The following is a 23,295-nucleotide window of genomic DNA, read 5'->3' as shown; positions in this document are numbered from 1 at the left end:
GGGCGTGCGTCAGGGCTGGCGTGGAGCTGGGGGACTGGGAAAATGCACGTGCTTCGGAAAGCACACGCCCGTGGCACATGCTGTGGGTTTGCTGGCATCCTCCCGTCCTGGGCAGTGTCCCAGCACCCTGGGCTGTGGGTCCCTGGCCCTCACCTTGGGTCCCTTCTCTCATGGTGTGGTTTCTCTGTCCCGCTGGCATCTTGGGCCACCTGGAACCACTGCTGTTCTCCCTGCAGCCTCCCCAGGGTCACACGCCCTTTGGCCTCCCTCCTGCTGCCTTTGGACTCCCTCCTGCTGCCTTTGGACTCAACCCTGTGGCCAGGCCTTGCTCTCCCCCTGACCCCCAGCCGCTGAGCTCGGGTCCTGAAGGGGTGAGGACGTGGGGCTCTGGATGCATCATGCTCCTCTCTGCTTCCTCTGGCCACGGCTGCTCTTCCCTCCTCAGGAGAACACACACGTCTTCGCTTCTGCAGCCCCAGACCAACCCCTCCGCACACAGTCTCCCAGCCTGCATCTCTCCAGAAGTGATCCTGCAGGCCCTGACCTCTGGGCAGCTGTCCTGCCACTGTGGCCTCTGCTCACTTAGTTTCCTTCTGGAAGGCAACGGCTGCTGTGACCCACTGACCACTGTGATGCTGGGGGTCTCTCCCCACAGCACAAGGGCCTGGCCCTTTCTCTCAGGGAGTCAGTCCATGGGTGTCCCCAGAGCTCGTCCTTCCCCTCCCCAGGGAGTGGCTGCCTGGGGGGTTACCAGAGAAGGTGAGGCTGGGGGAAGGGCCACTAGACCAGACCCCAAGGCCTCTGCATGGGGGGCCGAGCTCCCTGTGACGCTGCCACGCTCCAGGCAGGCGCTTCCCACAGACCGCCTGCCTGCCGGGGGCCTCTGAGCCGAGGGAGAGGACTGGGAAGACAGGACAGTTGGCCTCCTGGCCCCAGGCTTCTGTCCCTTCCCCACAGAGCCCTCCTGAGGAGGGCAGTTCCTCCAGGACAGGCCTCCAGGGCAGGGGCGGTCCTGGCTCAGACGCGAAGCTGAAGCTGGACGTGTCAGGCCCATATGCCCCCAGGACACTCTCCATGACCAAGATGTGGTTGGTCTCCCACCTAACTGACAGAGCTGGGCCCTTGCTCCGACCAGTGACGGGTTTGCAGAAGCGTGGCCCTGCCCACTCGCTGCTCCTCTCTTTCTCCCCAGCTGGGGACTCTCTCTGCACTAGGTTCTGGCTCGGCCTCAGGGAAACGATTCGGGTGCAGGACTTCCTGGCACACGCTGCCGGGCCAGCTCTGGCTCTGGGGGAGGTTCAGCAAGACGCCCACGGCCTCCCGGCTATGAACCTGGGAGTAGCACCGGAGACCTCCGGGTCCCTGCCTCCCGGACGTAGCTCCCTCTGGGGGCTGACACTACCCAGGCGCTGTGGGCCTGTGCTGTCGGTGGCTGCCCTTCCCTGTCACCTTCTGGGTGGCTGTAATGACTCCTGAGCCTGGGAGGGTCTTGTGGACCAGCATCTGGGTGGACGTGGGTCAGTCTCCTGTCTCAGTCTTGGGGGCTCCCAGAGGGGCAGTGCTGGTGCAGCTCCCATCCATGTTGCCCTCCAGGCTACCTGGCTCCAGGGAGCAGAAAGGGCTGCACCTGGTTATCAGGGTGACCTGAGCACACGCCGCCTGGGCCTCGGAGGGCTGTCAGAGGGCTGGGGACGTGGCTATACTCCTGAGAAAGGGCCGCCAAGCCCATGCTTTCCCTGGCTCTCCAGAGCCTTCCCTGGGGCTGGGGGACAGCCTAGGACTCAAGTCCTAGTTGTGGCCTTGGGCACAGGGGCAAGGCCTCCTCAGGCTCTCTGTGGCCTCGGAGGGCCCAGTCAGTCCTTGTGTCTCCCCTCTCCTTCCAGCTCCTCTCTGGTAACTACCCTGGGTGCTGACTGCCCCTCATTTCCACTGAGACCTCTCTCCTGCCTCCAAGGGAGCCTCTCATACCACCGAAGTCAACACTCTCAAATGGGACGAAGTCACCCCAGGTCTCCAGACCCCTCCTTTCAAACCCCCTTTTGATTAGTGGTTACAAATTAGATTATGTTACACTCTCCTGCCCTGCCAAAACCTCCCAAGGCTTCCCACCACTGCTGGGATGGAACTCCAAGCCTTTGCATGTGGTAGACACGGACGGTGGATGTGAGCTCCCTCCCCCGACCCCAGCCCTGAATCTCCCGAACTGCAGGCTGCTTCCCAGGAGCCAGAGTCTGCCCTGAGCGACCCTGCAGGGAGCTGCTGCCGCCCTGGGTGCTGAGGTTCCAGGTGGACATTCCCCTGCCTGACTCTAACTCAGCCGGATGGAGAAGGGGCAGGCAGGAAACCCTGTATCCTTCAGGACCCCGCAGCCACTCCTGGCCTTGGCTGGGGGCACTGGCCACGGACTAAGCCCCTGGTGAACAGGCCAGTATCCCCACTCCATCTCTTCCTTCCTGAGGTTAACTCCCCACAGCAACCCCTAGTTGTTCCTGCCTAATATCACCTTCAGGGGCTCCCCCTCCCTAGTTCTCAGCTCACCCAGGCCTGTCTGCTATGCCTTTCAGTGTGGCCCAAGGTGGTCCCAGCCTGGGCCTCGACAAGTGCTGCTAGGCCCCAGAGAGCACATCTGGGCCCTAAGGAAGCGAATGTAGGGGACATGCTTCTGTGGACAGAGACCTTGAAGAGAGGCTGGTTCTGCCCTTGTCTGGGGGCTGCATCGTCCAAGGTGGGCATGCAGGCCTCAGTGGGTGGGCAGGACCCAGAGAGACAGTCCTGCCCTCCTTGTGGGCCCTACTCCCTCTCTCTGGGCCCTGAGGCTCAGCTCCACAGAAAAGAGGTTCTGGGAGAGGCCTAAGGGCAGGGTGGGTGGGCAGCAGGCATGTGGGCGCCAGCATGTGGGGAGAAGATGGTGCGAGGAGAGCCAGGAGGCAGTGTCAGGAAAGAGGGAGAGCTGAGGGTCCGGGAAGCAGCTGAAGGTGGAGGCCAGGCCACAAAGCCTGGTTTGCTCCCTTGATTGGAGGGCAGAGGTGATGGTGGGAAGAAGCCCCGAGGCCCCAGAAGGGAAAGGAGGTGCCAACGACGGGCTGGGGTCTGGGAGCCATGGCCTGGCTTCAGGTGGCTGGAGGGATGTGGCCGGGACCCGGTGATCAGTGCCTGGGCTGCGTTCAGACAGCATGTGTCCTCTGTAAGGCGCCGTGTGGGGACAGTCAGGAGGGCCTGGGTGAGCAGATGAGGGGTAGGGGGTGGATTCTGATATACCTTTTTTCCATAGAGATGTATGCCTAAAACTAGACAAGATAAAATCCCTGAAAGATACACTTTCAAAAGGGGCCCATGGGGGCCCCACTCCAGGGTCGGCTAAGTTGGCTCACAGTTCTAGGCAGCCCTCCAAACACCTCCAGGGATCCTCATATGGAGTGGCTACCCATCCACATGCCCCCAGCCAGGAGTGCTGACTGGCAGGCCACACTGCAATGGGCTGTCCTCTGCTCTTCTTGGCGAGAGGACAACTGTGAGTGATGCAATGCTCTCCTTTTCCAGGGAAACGTGGTCCCCTCTGGAGGGCTGCCCATCGGCCACGTGCACACAAGCTGCCCATCTTGCTCAAGGTGCTGTGAGCCTGGCCAGAGGCCTCCCCACACCACACTAGGACCCTGAAATCACCCTCTGGAGGTCTAGCGATGACCCTTTGAATCCCATGGGCTGCTTTTGGTTCCCCCAGAAGGAGCCACACGCAGACTCCAGCCAGAGCTCCAGGCTGCGCTGGAGATAGAGCGGAGGGCCTTGACCAGCATGGCCTGGCTGGGAGCCAGCTTCGCGCAGACTCCACTGCATGGCTGGTAGCTCTCCACAGCTTCCCTGCTGCTCCCTGACTGAGTTCAGCCCAGTGGGCAGCAGCATGGCTGCCACCGCGCAGATAGGCCCCTGGGAGCTCAAAGCTCCCTCTCCAGGTCCTCTGCTATTGGACCGACTGCGGGAGGAGAAGCGTCACATTTGCCGAGGGCTAATGCGGTGCCAGGTCTGGTTCTAGGTGAAGCTTTCTGCACACACACCTGCCTCATCCTCCGACCCCTACTCAGGGACAGTGGTGACCCCTTCCTGACACGGAGGTGGTGTAGCATCTGAGCCCAGGGGCCTGGGACCCCGCCCTGCTTACTACTACCACACTCTCAGCATCCCCCCCCCCGCCCCCAGATTCCTCAACAGGAAGTGATGGAGCTTCAACCCAAGTCGAGGGACAGCACGTGCATCGGAGGCTGCCCAGAGGAAGTGACCGAAACAAGTTACATGGAGACCACTGCGTCCATGCTACACCACAAGCGTAATTTACGCCATCTTCCCAGCTCCTTATGGAAGAAAGGGCCCATGGCATCAGCTTCAGCTGGGAGATAAGGCCAGGCTCAGGACCTCTTGGTCTCAGTACTGGGGCTCAGGGGGTGGCTGCATAAATTAATCACATAAAGAAACCTGGTGAATCTACGCTTCTTCCTCCACAGTGGGGGTGCACCCCGTTCATCTCCTCCCCTGACTGACTGACATGCAGGCCTGCAAGCAGTCCACCTGCCCAGAAGATCCCCTGCCCACGAGGCCTGGGGCAGGCAGCACCTCCAGGCCCGGAGCTGCTGCTCAGCTTCCAGCTGCACTGCCTCGGCTGGTCCACAGGGCACGAGGCCCCCAGGCAGATGCACCATGGAGAAGCCAGCAGATGGCAGGGCCCTGCGAGGACGGGTGGAGAAGTTGGTCTGCAGGGGTGAGAGCGAATGGCCCTGGTCTGGGTGGAGGTGGCCATCTCAGGCTCCCCTGCAGCCTCAGCACCCTGCTCCACGCCCCCGGCAACAGCTGCTTGCCATGGCCTGAAGAAGATACCCACACCAGTTCTGGCACAGTGCTTGTCCCCTGGACTGTAAGTTGGAGGGTTGGTGTCTGCCCAGAGATGGGCTCCCCCTGGGAGGGGCCGGCGTGTGGCCCCTGGGCTGGAGGTCGTTCCTCTAGAACTGCCCTCCTGCCTCGGCTGCCCTCAGTTTGCGCTGTGCTGTTGGGTGCTCTCAGATGGACACTTCCAGAACAGGCTCTTCTGCAGAAAGGGGGGTTGGCTCCAAGGCCTAGAGTCACTGCACGGGTGCCTAGGCAGCGTCACTCTGCACCTCAGGGATGGAAGTTCATGTCTGAAAAGGCACCAGTGTTCCTGGTGAAGGCACAGCCTCTGTCTCCCTTAGTGATGGAGATCTGCCACTCCACCCAAGTCCTACGTGCCTCCCTGGCTTCTGTCTACACTGGCGTGGGGGCATACAAAATCAGAGCAGTGAGCTATTTCCATGTTGAGAGTCAGAGGCCATGGGTTGACCGCTTGGCCAGGTAAACTCCTTGTCTGTGCAGCATGTAGAGAGCAAATGGCCAAGCCCATCACCTGCAGCTGCTGTCGCTGGCAGGAAGAATGGCCTTCTTTGGCTCTTTGGTCAGGCATCCTGTGGGCAACACTGAAAAGGGCACCTGTTTTGAACGCCTGACCCATGTCCCCACCTCCTGAACTGGGCGTCTCTCTGTGGGTGACTGGTCTTGCCTGCCCACGCGAAGGGCTCCCTCAGTCCCCACGTGGACCAGCAGGGTCGGCCCTGGTTACAGTGTGAACCATGAAATCCATGTGTCTGTAGCAGGGTCCATGGGAAGCTTAAGACAGCAGTGTGGATTTTAGAGGACGAGGTCTCCTGCTTGCTTGTGTGTGGAATTTGTATATCAGGAATGTAACTGGCTCCTACTTTAAACTAAAATATAAGTAGAGTAGTTCATGTGATGGTGCCCAGAGCATGCAGGTCGCACCCTCGATTCACAAGAAGCCTGGCCACAAGAGCTAAACGTCCAATGCCCAGAAAATCTCTTTTACTGTCCTTCCCAAGTTAAAAGAACAAGTCCCTCATTTCCCACCACAGTGACACTATGCTTACTTTAGGACTGAGGGGCATTCTTAGAGGAGGCAGCGGGAGGACAGAATTGGATGAGGCCAAACTCACACATAACCCTTCTACGTCTTCATACTGACCTGGGTTAAACACAAACCTCTAAACACATACAGGAATACAGGCACAAGGGTTTCTTAAACAAGTGGGATAAAAATTCTGGTTCTGTAAGGATCTATGTTGAAAACACTCTTGGAAGAAGAGCTTAACTAAGGAGAGAAATCCAGAGGAAGCTGTAAGAGACCTGGGAAATAGGGAAATTGAAGCTACAGAGACCCGCAACAAGGCAAGATGAGAATTCCAGACACTGTTGCTATGACTGGGGTAGGGTGGCTGAGGGGAGGGGAGTGTATGAAGAACGTGCCTTGTGATAGGGAACAAGCCTGAGAAGTCCACGTGGCTGTGGGGACACGGGTGTGAGCTGGAGACACTGTTCCAGGACAGAGTCAGAACATGTAACTTGTAAAACAGCACAAGAAAACTCGATTTCTCCAAGCAAAAGCAGGAATGTAGAAAAATGAAGCAGAAAGAAACTGGGAAATAAATAATATGGGAGAATTAAGCCCAATAGATGAGAATTCAATATAAATGAGTTAAACTCACTAATGAAGAGAAAAAATTCTCAGATTGGATTTAAAAAAAGAAAACAAGATCCAACAAGATGTTGTGTGAAAGACCCATCTAAAACAAAAGACACATAAAAGTGGAAATTAAAAAACTAAAGCAGAACTGGGCAAAAATATCATGAGAGGCAAAGAAGAACTCTATGTACTGGTAAAGGAACAATGTTGAAACCTATCAAGTGAGCACTGCCAGAGCTGCAGGGAAAATGGATTACTCAACACCGCTGAGGAAGATTTTAACTCACCCCTGGTGGTCACAAAGCCACGCCAAGATGGCAAAGACTTAGCCAGTGGAATTAATTAGATTGAGTTATTAGACATACACATGGCTGAACTAATGGGCACATAATGCACTTCCTTCTCCAGCCAACACAGCCCACACGCAGAATCAGACCATGTATGAGGCATGAGTCTCAATTCATTCCAAACATAATGCAATAAAATTACAAACCAACATCAAAGCCCCCTCAGACCCGTCCTGCTCTGAAACCGCACAGCGTAAGGCTGACTAGTCCGTGAGTGATGGAGCGAGTCATGGAATGAATTAAGAGATTTTCAGAACTCTCAGAATTTGTAGGACATGGCTGAAACACAGCTTTAAATACACTTGTCAGGAAACACTAACAGTCAAGACTACCAAGAGATGAGCTAAACTTCCGACGTGAGAAGTTGGAAAGAAAGGAACAGACGAAACTCAGGAAACAAGAAATAAGGAAATCATAAAGTTAAAGGCAAACTTCAATGAACTTAGAAACCCCAAGAAAATAAAGAGTACAGAAAATCAACACAACGCAAACTGCTGTCTGCAGACATGAAGGAGGTTAACCTCTGCCAAGACCGACCCAAAAAAGGAGAGCAAGTGAACACGGCAGGGGGACAGCTGGGTGAAATGAGTGTTATCAGGAGCTATTCACTAGGAAATTAATAAACCCTAGATGAAATGGAAAATTCCAAAACAAGCACCAGAAAATAGCATTTGAAATGTCCAGTAACTATTAAGGAAATTGAAAAGTTAATCAAATACTTCCCTTCCCAAAAGACCCTTGGCTCAGATGACTTGACAGGTGCTTCACTGAATTTTCAAAGCCCAATTTTCAAGGAACACTCAATTTCTATCCTACTCAAGTTATTCAGGAGAAGAGAAAAAGAGTGAAAGCTGCCCAGCTCATTTCATGAGGTAAAGTAATCCACGTTCCCAAACCAGATAAGGACAACACACGAAAAGCTTACAGGCCTATTTCACTTATAAATATAGCTGCAAAAACTGTACATAAACATTAGGAAATCAAATCAAACAAGTATGAAAAATACATCCTCATCAAGGAAAACTCGTCCAGGACCGCAAGGCTGGACCAACATCAAAGAGTCTACCACCATATTTTGCCACATTAATAAACGAAAAGACAAAGAAATCATATGATTATCTTAATCAATGCAGAAAAACATCTGATAAGGTTTAACACCTATTTATGATGAAAACTCAGTAAATCAGGAAGATAAGGGAAAAACTGTAACTTGATCAAGGTTTCAAAGACACAGCAATGATTCTATTTAGCAGAAAAATGACCCCCATTCCCTTCGAGTTAGGGAATGAGACAGATGTCCACTAGGGGTGCTCCTATTAATATGGTTCTGGGGACCCCTGTCACCCTGGACAGAAAAAGGAAAGAAAAGGAAATAAGGAATATAGGATGAGAAGGCAGGAAGTAGACAGTCATTACTTGAAGACGATATAATCGCCCACCTAGAAAAAAGCACCAAAGACAAACTATTAGTATTAAGACAGAAGCTCAGTGAGGGGAGAGGGGAGATCAGCTACCAAGTCCAGAGCGCTTCTCTACAAGGGCAGCCATCTAGCAACCACAACAAAAACTCGGAAACAGCAGGAAAACGCTAAACCAGCCTGCCGCGTGCTATGCACACGGAGCTTCCCTGGGAGGCAGCCGGGCCCCCTCTGTTGCAGGTCGTCTGTGGCTGGCTTCTCCGCTGCTTCCGCCACAGCCACCTGGCGGCCTGCCTTTAGCAAAGGAGGGTGGAGGCCACTGTTTCTCTACAAAGCGTGTGTGAGACGTACAGCCTTCTCCAGAGACCAAACAACCCCTCATAAGCCAAGAAAACAGAAGTGGGTTTGTTCTATACACTTAAAGTTGAGGTACTATTTCTCCAAACAAAACCTCAGTGCAGGCCTGAAGTGGAGGCAGTTCCGGTTGGGAGGAGGGTGGGAAGGCTGAGGCCCAGATAACTCCTTCACCCCTCTGCACCCCCTCCTCCCGCCCCCCCAGGGCTCTCGAGGCCCTTCCAAGAGGCCCTGGGGTCTGCTGGCAGGACACTGTCTACGGTAATGGCCTCCCCTGGGACTTGCTAAGTGCCACAGTGGAGAACAATTAAGAGAGCCGAGTAAATTGGGAAGAATTACAAGGATCCTGCAGGGATCTGCAACGGCCACGAGACGGACGGCAGGTTGACAGTGGTGTCTTTCCCGCTTGGGCTCTTCTTGATTTTGCCTGTGACAGACTAGAAACTGGGAGACTAGAAGGGTGATCACGGGGCAGGAAAGAAACAGAATATCTGGGCAGAAGGTTGACGGTCACCAGAAGCCTGCACGAGACCACGGCTGCTCCCAGCAGTTTGGGTGACACTCAGCACAGGAGAGCCTTTACCTCAAAAACCACTTCTATGGAGGGGTAACTTACGTACCATACAATGCACCCATTTTTCAGTGTACATTTCAATGGCTTTTAGAAAATGTATACATCCACGTATATGGAACATCTCCATCACCCCAAATACCCCTGGCCCCAGCCCTGGGCATCCATTGATCTGCTGTCACTATCGACTAGATGGGTCATCTCTAAAGTTTCCCTTAAATAGAACACACTAGGTATTTTCTGATGTCTGGTCCTTCCAGAAACCAAAGAGATGTTTCTGAGATTCGCTGTGTTGCTGTGTGTACCAGTAGTTGTCTCACCTGTGGAGGAGTCCCACATTACACGGCCGCACCGTCATTTGCTTTTCCATGTGTCTGTTGATGGATAGTGTGTTGTTCCCAACGTGATGACCGAAGCTGCTACCGACATTCACGTTAAGCTCTTTGGGGGCTTGGATGGTTCTGTTTCTCTTGCACAATTTACCTTGGAATTGAATGGCTGGGTTGTATCGTAAGTGTGTGTTTAACTTTGTAAGAAACTGCTAAACTGTTTTCCAAAGGCGTTGCCCCGAATGGCACTCCCACAATCGGTGTGTGAGAGTTCCAGGTGCTCCACATCCTCCCTACCACCTGACCTCGGTGGGTTTCCACATTTCTTTGGTCATTGAGTGAACAGGTGGTAGCATCTTCAGGTGGTGTAAGTTCGCATTTTCCTCGTGACTAAGAATGCTGAGCATCTTTCACGGGCTTATGGGCCCTTTGCATATTTCCTTTTGTAAAGTGACTTTTCAGGTATTTTGGCTTTTTTATTTGCTTATTTGTTTCTTCTTATTGGGTAGTAAAGTTCTTTATATATTCTGGATATAAGTCCTTGATACGTATTCAAATATTTTCTCCAGGTGTGGCTTGCTTATCTTTTCATCTTCTTAACACTGTCATGTGAAAAGCCAAACTTTAAAATTTTGATGAAGTCCAATCTATCAAATTCATTTCATTTATGGTTTGGACTTTTCGTACCCTATCTAAGAAGTCTCTGCCAATCCCAGCACCACAAAGACTTTCTCCTATGCTCTCCTCTAGAAGTTGTGTAGTTTTAGCTTCCATGTTCAGGCTTATGACAGATTTTGAATTAATTTTTGTATTTGGTATAAGGTAACGGTTTTGTCCATATGGCTAGCACAACTGATTGAATAAACTATCCTTTCCCCTTCAATTACCTTAGAACCTTTGCATTAATTGAAAAATCAATTAACATGCACATGTGCGCGTGTGTCTGTTCGGTTCCTCTGTTGTATCTGTCTGTCCTTACACCAACCACACACTGTCATGACTACCACAGTTTTACAGGAAGTCTTACAATCAGGGAGTTTAAGTCCTTACCTTGTTCTTTTTCAAGATTGCTTTGGATATCCTGTATCCTTTGCATTTCCATGAAAATTTTCATTTTCAATTTCAATTTTAAAAGATGGGTGGGATTTTTGAATGGGTTTCTGTTAAATCTATAGATGAATTTTGGAAGAAACGACATCTCAACACTGAGTCTTCCAATCTACAAACATGGTATATCTCTCCATTATTTAGGTTTTAATTTTCTCTGACATGAGTTTTTTCAGTGCACAGGTATTTTGTTTAGTCTATCCCTAAGTATTTCATGGCTTTTGATGCTATTATTGTAAATGGTATTTTTTATTGAAATTCCCAATTCTCATTGTTATATAGAGAAATATGATTGAGTTGCTATATTGACCTTGTATCCTGGGCTTTAGCTAAAGTCACTTTTTACTTCTAGTGGTTTTTTTATTTGTAGGGTACTTAGGATTTTGTACATACTAGATCACGTGGTATGTGAATAAAAACAGTGTTACTCTTTTGCGATCTGTATGTCTGACCCCCTGCCTTTTTCCCGCTTTCTCACATGGCTAGGACTGCCAGCACCATGTGGCACAAAGTGGTAAGAGTGGGCAGCAGCCTTTCACCATTACGTGAGACACTGGCTGTGGGTTTTCCATGGTTCCCTTTATCAGGCTGAAGAAGTTCCCTTCTATTCCCAACTAGCTGAGGGTTCTTCTTCTTCTTTTTTACTCATGAATGGGTGTTCAATTTTGTTAAATAATTTTTCTGCATTTATTGAGACAATCACAAGGTTTTCCTTGTTTAATCTATTAATACAGCATACTGATTCTTTAATGTTATACCCACCTTTCACTGCTAGGAAAACACCCACTAGATTGGGATGTACCATTTTCAGACATCACTGGATTTGATAGTCTCATGTTTTAAGGATTTTTTTGGTCTCTGTTCCTCAAGGATATGGGTCCACGGTTTTCTTTCCCTGTAATGTCTCTGTCTGGTCTTGGTGTCAGAATCATGCAGGCCTCATAAAATGAGCTGGGAAGTCTTGTGTCATCCTTTACTTTTTGAAAATCAGTTTGGGTGGATTAGTATTCTTTCTTTCTTAAGGGTTTTGTAGACTTCACCAGGGAAGCCATCTGGCCTGTAATTTTCTTTGTGGGAAGGTTTTAAGTTACACATTCAATTACTTTAATACATATAGGCCTATTCACATTTCTATTTCTTCTTGAATCACTTTTGGTAATTTGGGTCTTTCACAGAAATTGTCTATTTTATCTAAATTAACTTGGCAAACTTCTGGCATGTAGTTGCTCTTATTAACCCATTATTGTCTTCTCATTATCTACAGCTCCTGGAGCAATGCCCCTCTCTCATTCCTGATAGTTATCCCCTGTACTGTCTCTCATTGTATCTCGATCAGTATAGCTAGATGTTGTCAGTTTTGTGGACATTTTTTCAAAGAATCAGATTCTGGTTTTATTGCTTTACTGTAGTACTTTTCTCTTTTCTATTTCATCGTTCTCACATTTATCTTTATTATTTCCTTCCTTCTATAACCTTTGGATTTAATTTGTTATTATTTTTCTAGCTTCCTAAGTGGAAGTGTAGTTCACAGATTTTAGACCAATGTTCTTCTCTAATATAAGCACTTAAAGGCATAACCTTCTAAGCACTACTTTGTGATATCTTCTTTGACCCATGCAGTATTTAGTGTTCTTTTGATTTTCAGAATTTTGGGATATTTTTCTAGGTATCTTTCTGTCATTGATTTCCAGTGTAAATTTCTTGTGGTCTGGAAACATATTCTGCATGATTTCAATCCTTTCAAATTTACTGAGACTGGTTTTATGGCTTAATATGTGGTCTGTCTTGCTGAATGTTCCATATGCACCTGAAAAGCAGGTGTGTTCTGCCATCGCTATACAGAGAGGTCTGAACATGCCAATTTGGTCAAGGTGGTTATAGTGACGCACTAACCCTGCATAGCTCACAGATGCTCTGCCCTGCATGATGGAGAGAGCAGCACTGAAGTCCCGGCTACGACCATGGAAGTGTCTGGACCTCCTTTTGTTGCTGTGAGTTTTACTTCGTGTGTTTTACAGCTCTCTCATATGGGTCGTCATGTCTTCCTGATTGATTCCACATCACTACGAATGTCCCTTTCATCTCTGGTAAGATTCCTTGCTGGCAAGTCTACTTTGCCTGATAATTCTTTTTAATTGAGGTAACGTTGGTTTATAACATTATATAAATTTCAGGTGGATATCATTATATTTTGACTTCTGTGTAGATTACACCGTGTTTACCACCAAAAGGCTAGTTGCCTCCTTTGCCTGATATTAATATAGCCTCCAGCTTTCTTGATCTCTGTCTTTATATTTAAACTGGGTTTCTTGTAGACAGTATAGAGCTGAGTCTTGCCTTTTCCTCCAGTCGGCTTTTTAACGGAATATTTAGACCGCTGCATTGAATGTCACTATGAATATGGCTGGTTTGAAGGTGTCTTCTCACTAAATTGTTTCTACGTGTCCTATTGGTCCTTTGTCACCCTTGCCTCCTTTTCTCCTACTTTTGGGTTCATGTTTTTTTCCCCCCCCTGCTTTTTTCTCCCCAAATCCCCCCAGTACATAGTTGTATATTTTAGTTGTGGCTCCTTCTAGTTGTGGCATGTGGGACGCTGCCTCAACGTGGCCTGACGAGCAGTGCCATGCCTGCGCCCGGGACCCGAACCAGTGAAATCCTGGGCCGCCAAAGCGGAGTGCACGAACTTAACCAGTCAGCCATAGGGCCGGCCCCTGGGTTCCTGTTTTTTATTCCACTTTATCTCCACTGCTGCACTTTTGGCTACACTTCTTTGGTTTTGTTTGTTTTTTCAAGTGGTTGTTCTATGATTTACAATATGCTTTTTTCCCTCACTGCCTCTTTGATCAGGTCTTTATTAAAACTAGTTGTCCTACAATGTGCATTGTTAGCTTATCACGTTTTACCTCGAGATATCATACGGCCTCATGCAGGAGAGCCTCACACAAGTACACTTCCTTTCCTTTCCCACCATCTGTGCCATTTCCGTCAGACACCTCACTTCCACACACATCACAAACCGCATGATGCACTGTTACTATGGACGCTTCAAAGAGCCAGTTTTCTTTTAAAGAGAAATGTGAACCTGACTTCTTTCACCCACACACCCACCACTCCTGCCTCTCTGCACTACTCTGTTGGCCCAGGTTTTCACCTGGTATCACTTTCCTTCAGCCTGAAGAATCTCCTGGAATATTTTTTGTAGTGCAGGTCAGTTGGTGACGAATTCTATCAGATTTGTTTATCTGCAAAAGCTTTTATTTTGCCTTAAGTTTTGAAGGATATGTTTGCTTGGTATAGAATGCTATTTTGACAGCTTTTTTCTTTCAGCAATTTAAAGACGATGATCGTTTGTCCTTGGCTCACACAGTTTCTGAAGAGAAGTCCATCATAACTGATATCTTTGTTCATCTTTAGGTAATATGTCTTTTATTTTTCCTTTGACTGCTTTTAAGATTTTCTCTTTACTACTGATTTTCAGAAATTTGATTATGATGTTCCCTGGCTTGCACGCACGCATGTGTGTGTTTATCCTGCTGCTTGGGGTAAACTTCTGGGATCTATGAGTTAGGAATTTTCATTGGATTTAGAGAAAATTGGCATTATTTCTTCAAATACTTCTGCTGGTCCCTGTCTCTCCTCTCTTCCTGTTAGACTGATGGATACTACCTTCCTGGTCCCCAAGGCTGATTTCTAGTTCTCTGTTCTTTTCTCTCTGTGCGTCACTGGATGAATTCTCTTGCTGGGTCTTCAAGTTCCTTCTTCTTTCTTCTACCATCTCTATTCTGCTGTTAATCCCATCCAATGAGTTTTCCTTATCAAATATTGCATTTTTCATCTCTAGAAGTTTTGTTTGGTTCTTTTTTTACATTTTCAGTTCTTCTTGTTATATACATGTTTTTCTTTAAATACTCGAATATGGTCATAATAGTTTTTAAATGTCTTTGCTTGTTTCCTCATTTCTGCCATTTCTGGGCCTCATTCTATTGACTGATCTTCCTCTTGGTTACGGATCACATTTTCCTGTCTTTGATGTCTTGTAGTTTTCAAGTGGACGTCAGACATTGTAAATATTTTGTTGAAATTTTCCTGTTGCTTTTTAGCCTGTAGGGCTTTGTACTGGTAGGCAGTTAGGTTCCTTGTTTGGTCATTTCAAAGACTGTTTTTAAGTTTTTCTAGGGTAAGTCTAGATGGGCCTTCACTTCAGAAACGCTCAGCCCTACTAGTAAGGTGTGACCTCTCCGGGCCTCCACTGGATGCACATGAGCGCTGAGGATGCATCACCTTGACTGGCTGGAGCTTGGAGATCTCCCCATCCTGTGAGAGCTCTGGAAATGGCTCCACTTACAACTTGTTTGTCTTCCCTTTGCCTGGACTTGTGAAGTTTTCTTCCATACATCTATGGGCTGGTACACGGTAAGGACTCAAGAGAATCCCTATGCAGATTTCTGGAGCTCTCTTCTGCATTGTTCCCCTACTCTGGACTCTGCCCCACACTGCCAGTCCTCTCTGCCTCCTCAAACTCCAATTCCTGTTTCCTCAACTTCGTAAGGCTACTGAGCTGCTTGGCACCCCCTCCCTGTGCCTGAAGCCCAGAAACTGCCTTCAGGCAGAGAGCCAGGGGGATCCTAGAGCTGGCCTCATTTGTCTTCCTTCTTTCAAGGGTCACAGCCCTGTGCTACCTATCGTCCAACATCTGAAAACAGTTGTTCCATTTATTTTGCCCCTTTTCTCGTTGTTCATGGAGGGATGTTAAAGTCTAGTCCTTATAACAGCCCAGCCAGAAGCAGAAGTGAGTGCTGGCCATAGTGTGGCCCCAGAACAAATACCACTAAAGAGCAAGCTGATTTGGCTATTTCTTAAAGCACTTACTTTGTTTTAAAAGCTATTTCAATAGAAGTTTCTTTCTAAGTGGCAGTAATTGTTTCACAATAACAACTTCAAGAGCTAACAAAGATCTATTTGACCATCTGTTTCTCAAATTTTAGAGGATACTCTGTACTTCTTAAAAAGTCTCAGGTTGTAATAATCTGCAAAGGCAGGAAGCTGGAGCTGCTTACCCAATTCAGGACACTGCGCTGCTCCCTACTTTGGCCAGAACACTGGTTCTTAGATTTCTTCAGCTGCAATTACAAGAAGATGCTGTGGGTGGTGCACACTCATCTTGTAACGATTTCACTGGTGTAACCTGGCTCTCTCACTCAGTCTCATCCTGAGTGGTAATGGGGAGAGCTAAAAGGACAAAGGTGAAAGCTGAGCAAAAAGAGGGCAGGATCCCTCGTTCCCCTGGGATCCCGGAACCATCATGGTCACAGATCCCTCCTCCTCCTGGGATCCTGGAACAGTCACGGTCACAGATCCGTCCTTCCCCTGGGATCCTGGAACAGTCATTGTCACAGATCCATCCTTCCCCTGGGATCCTGGAACAGTCATGGTCACAGATCTCTCCTCCCCCTGGGATCCCGGAACAGACACAGTGACAGATCCCTCTTTGCCCTGGGATCCCTGAACAGTCATGGTCACACATCTCTCCTCCCTCTGGGATCCCCCCCCGAGCCCTGGATCCCAGAACAGTCATCGTCACAGTGGTGACAAGCCTCCTGTCGTGCTCTTGTGGGCAACTCCCACCACCATCTGCCTCACAAGGTCACCATGACAGTGGCTAGTGAGTGGGAGGCCCCTCATCTTGTTCCTAGCTCACACTCTGGGAACCCAGCCAAAGAGCCCTCCCTGGGGCTTGCACCATTACATGTTTCTGGTGCAAAGGACAGCCCTTCCCCAAGCTCCCGTTGGCCTCTTTCCCTGTGGCTGGGCTTGCCAGTCTCTGAGCTGGCTCTCACAGGTTCTCTTCGGTCTGCCCGTCTCACTGTGGGGCAGCAGGAGCCTGACGTTCCCCTTCCAGTACTGATGCTCAGACCCGAGGGAGTCCTACGCTTAGCACACAGGTATGAGGACCACAGACGGGAAGAACAGAACGTCATGTCTTAGGTACGTTTACAATGGAATCACCAACTGTCCTCTGAGGTCTCCCATCCTGTGTGATTCTCATCTTTTCTTTCTTATCACAAATCCACATCACAAGTGGCTGCTCCTTACCATCTGTCACCCAAATGCGGGGCTGGGGCATCCGAACTGCTTTCCTGTGCTCAACCCCTGGGTTTCACAAGAAATACAAAAGCATTTGTGGGGAGGCCTGATGGTGATATTCTGGTCTCAAGGGTGAGATTTCCACATATTGAGAATATGGGGTAACTATTCGGGTTCAAACTGATTCAGCTTGAACTAAAGAAGCCTGACTTAGGGCCCATCAAACATACAGTGTACACCCGCTTAACCATTAAAGTAAAGAACCCACTCTCTTAAGAATGCGTACTCCCCTCCTACACCCTATTGGTAATGCCCATATTAGTCCCTTTCCCAACATCATGGTCATGTTGACCTGCAAATTTGCAAGTAAATACCTCTTTGAAACTTTGAAACCGTATCCTGGGTGTATTTAATGTATGTACTTTGTTCTAAAGAGATATAAGACTGTCCTGAAAACCAAGCTTCTCCAGGATGCTTTCTTCCTTTCTGGAAAAGGCCTTCCTAGGGTATGATCCTCACTTTGGCTCAAGTAAAACTCACCTTATTTCTCTTGTCAATAGAATGGTTATTCATTATTTTGTGTCAACAAGGGCATGTGGACAAGGTGACTCTAAACTCCCACATTCAGAGTATGTTTTATGTCCTCAGAGCATGGCTGGGCTGGCAGAGCCGGGGCTGAACCGTAATCTACTTCAGAGGAAGGCCCAAAATGTTGCTCCTGAGTCCAAGCATCCTTCCAGGGAAGGCCCAGAACAGTCTCCAGTCGAAAACACACGGTGCCAGGATGAGATGGTGTCCTGGGGGCCCACTCAGCCCTATGCAGAGGCTGGCGACACCCTGCAGAAAGGCCCACTAACGTGGGGCCTGGTGCGTTTGTCGGTGTGAACATACGGTGACTCAGAGGGGATAGAATCTCTGTATCACCCGGAAGGCACTTTACTCCCAGTCCGGGAAGGTGCTTTGCCAGCAGCTGTGCCCCTGGAGACCACTCAGCTGCTCCAGGTCAGAGCTGTGCTTGCTTCCTGTTTCCTGGCAACCACGTAAAATCGTGAACACAGTTCTTAGCTGGAGGTATGGCTGGGTCTGGCTAGCAGGAGCATGTAGCTCGTAAACTGAGCTACAATTTGGCCCACACTTTGTTGTGACTTTTCAATTAGTTGCCAATTTTCAAGAACAGCAACATTTATATAAAAACACAAGATTTCTGGTTTCACTTGAAAAACGGGAGGATCTGGCTCGTCAGACATACACTGCCACAGAAGGGTGACTGTGGGTGGCGCCACCGCTACCTTCACTGGACGGAGCCAGCCTGCAGGCTGTCACTGCCCTGAGCGGCATGCCCACAGGACTCAGCACCACCTGCACGCCTCCGCTCAGCCGCCTGTCGTCTGCGCCCACGGCACCAGCCTCTGGACCCTTCTCTGTCAGGTGGGCTCAGGGTCTGGAGTCCGATGGCTTGGATTCTGATCCTGACCTACTCACTGGGGGCTGGAGGAGCCTGGGCGAGCAACCTAGCATCTCTGGGCCTAGGTCTCTTCATCAAAATGTAGAGTCCGCACCTCCAGGAGCTGCTGGGAGAGGAACCCACTGTGGTGGGGCAGTGGGGTCCGGGCTAATGGCGACAGCAGGGCACCCTGTGATCGCTTACAGAGGCTCCCAACATCGGGCTGTGAACAGGAGGTGGCTGTTTTTGTTCCTTTCTGGATTGCTAGGTAAGAACGGCCTGCAACACGCTTTTCTGATTAGGGGCCAGCGCTGCAGAGAGAGACCTACACAGACAGGTTCTCACTGCACAGGGTTTAAAAGCAACGTTGGCTTAGCAGCACTTAACAGGATTATGCACACCTATCGTAACATACCACACAACCCTGTCCAAAGGAAAAAATTTTAAATTTAGGGAGAAACTAACGTAATTTTCAAAAGAACAAAACTGTAAAGAAAAACCCAACTCTAACATTGCGCCCCTTTGAAAGTCATTCCCTTCTTATTCCTCATACTTTTTATTCCTTCTTCCTCAGTTTTGGGGGCACAAGGATGCGAGGGCAAGTCTTCAACTGGGAAGAAAGAGGGCACTGTGGTCCTCCCGTCCCCACAGGCGAGACCAGTGAGCTCCGTCCACACTGGCGCCCAGGGGCCACCGAGCCATCGCTCAGAACAGGCGGCTGCCGAGTGGTCCTCCTGTCCCCACAGGCGAGACCAAGTGAGCTCCGTCCACACTGGCGCCCAGGGGCCACCGAGCCATCGCTCAGAACAGGCGGCTGCCGAGTGGTCCTCCTGTCCCCACAGGCGAGACCAAGTGAGCTCCGTCCACACTGGCGCCCAGGGGCCACCGAGCCATCGCTCAGAACAGGCGGCTGCCGAGTGGGCGCCACCTTGAAATGTGGACGGTTCCCCACCTCTTTCTGAAGGAGTACTGACTCCTGGCAGCCACACCCTCAGGAGCCACCCCCGTCCTCCCCCCCACCCCGCCGTTATCTGTCTGACCTAGGGATTGCCTTGGCCCTTGCCCTACCCATCCCGCCCTGTGTGGATCAGCCCTGGCCCCTCAGGAACTCCATGGAGTGAAATGAGGGTTGGGATGTGGGACCTCTGGCTATGGGCTACATGGCCTTGGGTGGTTACTCAGTGCCCTGGGCCTTGACTTCCTCACTTGAAAAGGAGACCACATAGCTGTGTGGCACTGGTTTACCGTGGGGATTGGACACCTTAGCAGCGGAAGCACCAGCGACAGCTGGCACTTGGAAGCACTCAGCAAATACTGGCTGCGTCTGTACTCCTCTCTTTAAAAACATTCATTTACAAAACTATTTGTAAACACAGCATCCCACCTTCCCTCCCCTCCGCGGGCCGGCCCCTTCCTGGAGCCTCAGCAGCAGTCCCCTTCTCGAGTGCACCTTCCTGTCCTCCTGTGGCCTCACTTTCAAAAACCACAATGAGCACGTGTTCTCTTATGCTGCTGGCTTCTGCGTTACCTTTAAAAGAGGTGCAAAACCTGACCAACACACAGATCAGACGTCACATGGCCAACCTCACCGTAACTTAAAACAATAATGAAATACCGTTTTCCACCTATCGGAATGGTCAAAAAAGAAAATGCTTGATAAAAATCCACCAGTCTGGGAGTGAGGAAAGACTCCTTTATCCCCTGCAGCCATGGATGTGAGCTGGGTCAGCTCTTGAGGGCGGTTGGGTAATACCTCTCAGAACTCAAACCACTCACACTTCTAACCCAGTGATCTCAACTCCAGATGCTCATCAGACAACAGGTCCCACAAGCACTCCACGCGCACCAGGGGGTTCCTGTAGCACCAGCTCGGCAAGCAGCCTGGACAGCCACAAGCATAAGTGGGTTAAAGAAAGTACCAAGGCAGCGGTCACTAAACTACCAAAAAGATCTGTCAGCTCTGTGTGCACCAAGACAGAGAAACACGCAGACAGAGACGGAAAAGCAAGCTGCCTCCTGGCACATACCACAGCAGAGAGGAGCCACACACCTCTCCACACGGACGCCTCTACAGCCACGGAGCATGGGGCGAGTCTGGAGATGGGCAGGGGGAGTGGACAGTTGTGGCCTGGGGACAGGGACAAGGACCGGCCCCAGAAGGTGGGACTGGGAGGAGAGGGGGAGGAGGAGACTAACTTTTTACCTGAACCCTTTTGCACTATTCTAACTTGTTTCATAGCCACAAGGAGGTGTCACTCCTCACTAGACGGGGTTTGGAGCCCCCTTTGCTCCAGTGGACGTTCCCCACCCCAGTGGGCACCTGGGAGGCTGATTACTCTAACTGTTCCTGGAACAGAGGTACACCAACCGAACGCACTCCAGGAAGGCCAGGCAGTCGGCCTCACCCTGCGAGGCCAGACCAGGCTCCCCCAGGCAGCGCTGCTCTGCCGGGCACCACTCCCTCCGCTCGGCTGGTACTGCCTCGACTGAGCGTTCTCGTCCCTTCTCATCAACCTGTACATCTGCTCGACTTGGACGAGTTATGTGTATATGACTGACCTTCATCATAAGGCTTAAGGCTATCTTCCCAGTTTGATTATTTTTGAGGTTAAAAGAGAATTATCTTAGGGATTCATTATTTTTTTGAGGAAGATTAGCCCTGAGCTAACATCTGCTGCCAATCCTCCTCTTTTTTTTGCTGAGGAAAACTGGCCCTGAGCTAACATCCATGCCCATCTTCCTCTACTTTTTATATGTGGGATGCCTACCATAGCATGGCTTGCCAAGCGGTGCCATGTCTGCACCCGGGATCCAAACTGGCTAACCCAGGGCGGCCAAAGCGGAACGTGCGAACTTCACTGCTATGCCACCGGGCTGGTCCTGGGGATTCATGACTTTTAAAGCATCTATAAATGCTCGGTTCCACTTCTGTCTGTCTTTACGGTTTGATTTAAGCCCTAGACTCTGCCGGGCACACTAGCCTGCACTCTGGATGGAGGAGTGGGGAGGGTGGCAAGCGCGTCTGGGCTGCCATTGTCTGGCTCCTGGAGAAGCAGCACATCCTTCTCTCTGAGGCTCTGCTGGGGAGGGCCTTCTGTGTTGGCATCATATTATTTAATGACATGTGCTGACACTGCCTCTTCCCCATGCATTTTATTGCTCTACTACTTGAAAACTCACTTATTTAGCTTCAAGAGAAAATGTATTTCAGTTAGGATTACAGTAACTGGTTACTTCGACTTGGAGAAAACAGCTGTCTCTCTCTCTTTCTTTTTCATGCTGAGGAAGATTCGCCCTGAGCTAATATCCACTGCCAATCTTCCTCTTTTTGTATATGAGCTGCTGCCACAGCATGGCCACTGACAGACGAGTGGCGTAGGTGTGTGCCCGGGTACCGAACCTGGACCGCCAACGTGGAACACGCTGAATTTAACCACTAGGCCACGGGAGCCGGCCCCAAACAGCCGTCTTTACACTATTACTACTTCCATCCAGAAAGAGCGTGCTTTTTCAACTCATACTTTGTAACCAATGCTTGGGAGTTCCTCGAATCACACACTTTTCCTGAGAAGCTGGGTCCCTGGGCAGCAGATTCAGGGCCTCCTCAGCTCCCATTCCTCCTGGTTATCTTCCTGCATACCTTGATTGAGCACCTACTGTGCACCTGTTTTTGCTGGCCGGGGTCAAGGATCAAGGACGACGCCCCCACACCGCAAACTCTCCCTGCAGACAGGACAGAATCAAGATGAAGGAGAAAAACAGCGTGCAACATGGGGGCGAGTGCTAAGGGGAAGGAAGCTGGGTGGGGGTGAAATGCAGCAGGAGGGGCCAGGGAGGGCTTCAGGAGGAGGCAGGTGCTTGAAAGACAGAGCAGGGGGGTGCCCACACAAGGCAGGGGTCTGCAGGTTCGGGAAGGGGGTATCTGCAGGTGTGGGGGCTGGGGATGTCTACAGGTGCAGAAGCAGGGTTCACAGGTGCAGCGGGGTGTCCCCAGGTGCAAGGGAGGTGTCCAGAGGTGCTGGGGGGGGAGGGAGTTGTCTGCAGGTGCAGGCGGGTGTCCACAGGTGCCAGGGGGTGCCCACAGGTGCAGGAGGGGGTGTCTGTAGGTATGGGCAGGAGGGAGCTGGGATGCACTTGTCTGGAGCTGGGGAGATTGAGGGGGAGGCCCTGGCCCGCTGCTATAGGCCAGGCAGGGGCAGAGGCCATCCGGATGCTGTAAGAACTAATGTGTTTGGAGGCAGGGCGTGGAGAGGCCGCAACCTGCAAACAGTGAATCCCTGAGGATGGAGGAGGGGCCAGGCTAACCGAAAGGTCCAGAGTGCGGACCCCACATTGCTGCCCATGCCCTGGGAGGCAGGGTGGAGCCCGGCACTGAGATGGGGTTGCAGGAGAGCCTGGACAGGCCTACAAATGATAGGTGTGTGCGTGTGTAGGAGATGAGGGGAGGACGGCAGTAGGGGTAAGGACAGGTTAAGGTGTGGTGAAGGCAGGAGGGGCAGAACAAGGAGAGGAAGGGTGGGGCAAGGACAAGAAGGAGCTGGCAAGGACAGGAAGGAGGAGCAAGGTCTGGAAGAGGAGCAGAGGGGTGCGCTGGTGCCACCTCAAAATCAAGACGAATATGTCTTCTCAGCGTGAGAACCTTGTGACATCTTGAGAAGTACCACATTAGAAAAGTAGTCATATCATTAAATGCAGATGCCACAAAGAATTCAACCATTTCAGTGTCACTCTAACCCTGCACATGCCTGCCAGGAGGTAGCTGGCCCCTCACGATGTGCTGAAAATGGGAGAAGGGCAGAGGCCACTCACTGCAGTATCTGGGACAGAGCTCCCGGACTGCTTGTCTGGGACCGTTGCCCACGCTGTGCTTTATCATAAACGCTAACATCGTGCCAGAGTCCTCGTCTTCCTGACTGTCAGCGTTTGAGTCACCGCTGAAGTTGTGAGAAGCGTTCTCACACAGGGTGGATAGGCCATCCGGGTAACCCAGTCATGTGCACTCAAGTGTTCAGATACAAGGAAAGCACAGGAAACCTGGGGGCTCATTAGGCAAATTAAACTGCAGTAATTTCAACCTTATCCGCACCACGAAATCTTTCACAGCGT

The 23,295-nt window shown here is 50.4% G+C and overlaps 1 protein-coding gene across 8 annotated transcripts in view; it reads right to left on the bottom strand.

The window, feature by feature from the left end:
• CCDC57 (coiled-coil domain containing 57) overlaps positions 1–23,295 on the bottom strand; it is a 120,791-nt gene that overhangs the window by 2,121 nt on the left and 95,375 nt on the right. For 2 of the 8 annotated variants that reach the window (XM_070226789.1, XM_023651726.2), the window contains one exon: positions 15,719–15,781. The exons of the other annotated variants lie outside the window; for them this stretch is intronic. In XM_070226789.1, the coding sequence (XP_070082890.1) occupies positions 15,768–15,781 (14 nt within the window). In that variant the 3' untranslated portion in view covers positions 15,719–15,767. The remainder of the gene's footprint in view (positions 1–15,718; positions 15,782–23,295) is intronic. 8 annotated transcript variants of the gene reach the window in all.

Source organism: Equus caballus, chromosome 11, assembly GCF_041296265.1.
Source record: "Equus caballus isolate H_3958 breed thoroughbred chromosome 11, TB-T2T, whole genome shotgun sequence".
Lineage (NCBI taxonomy): Eukaryota > Metazoa > Chordata > Mammalia > Perissodactyla > Equidae > Equus > Equus caballus.
This window is presented reverse-complemented; position numbering and strand designations above follow the sequence as displayed.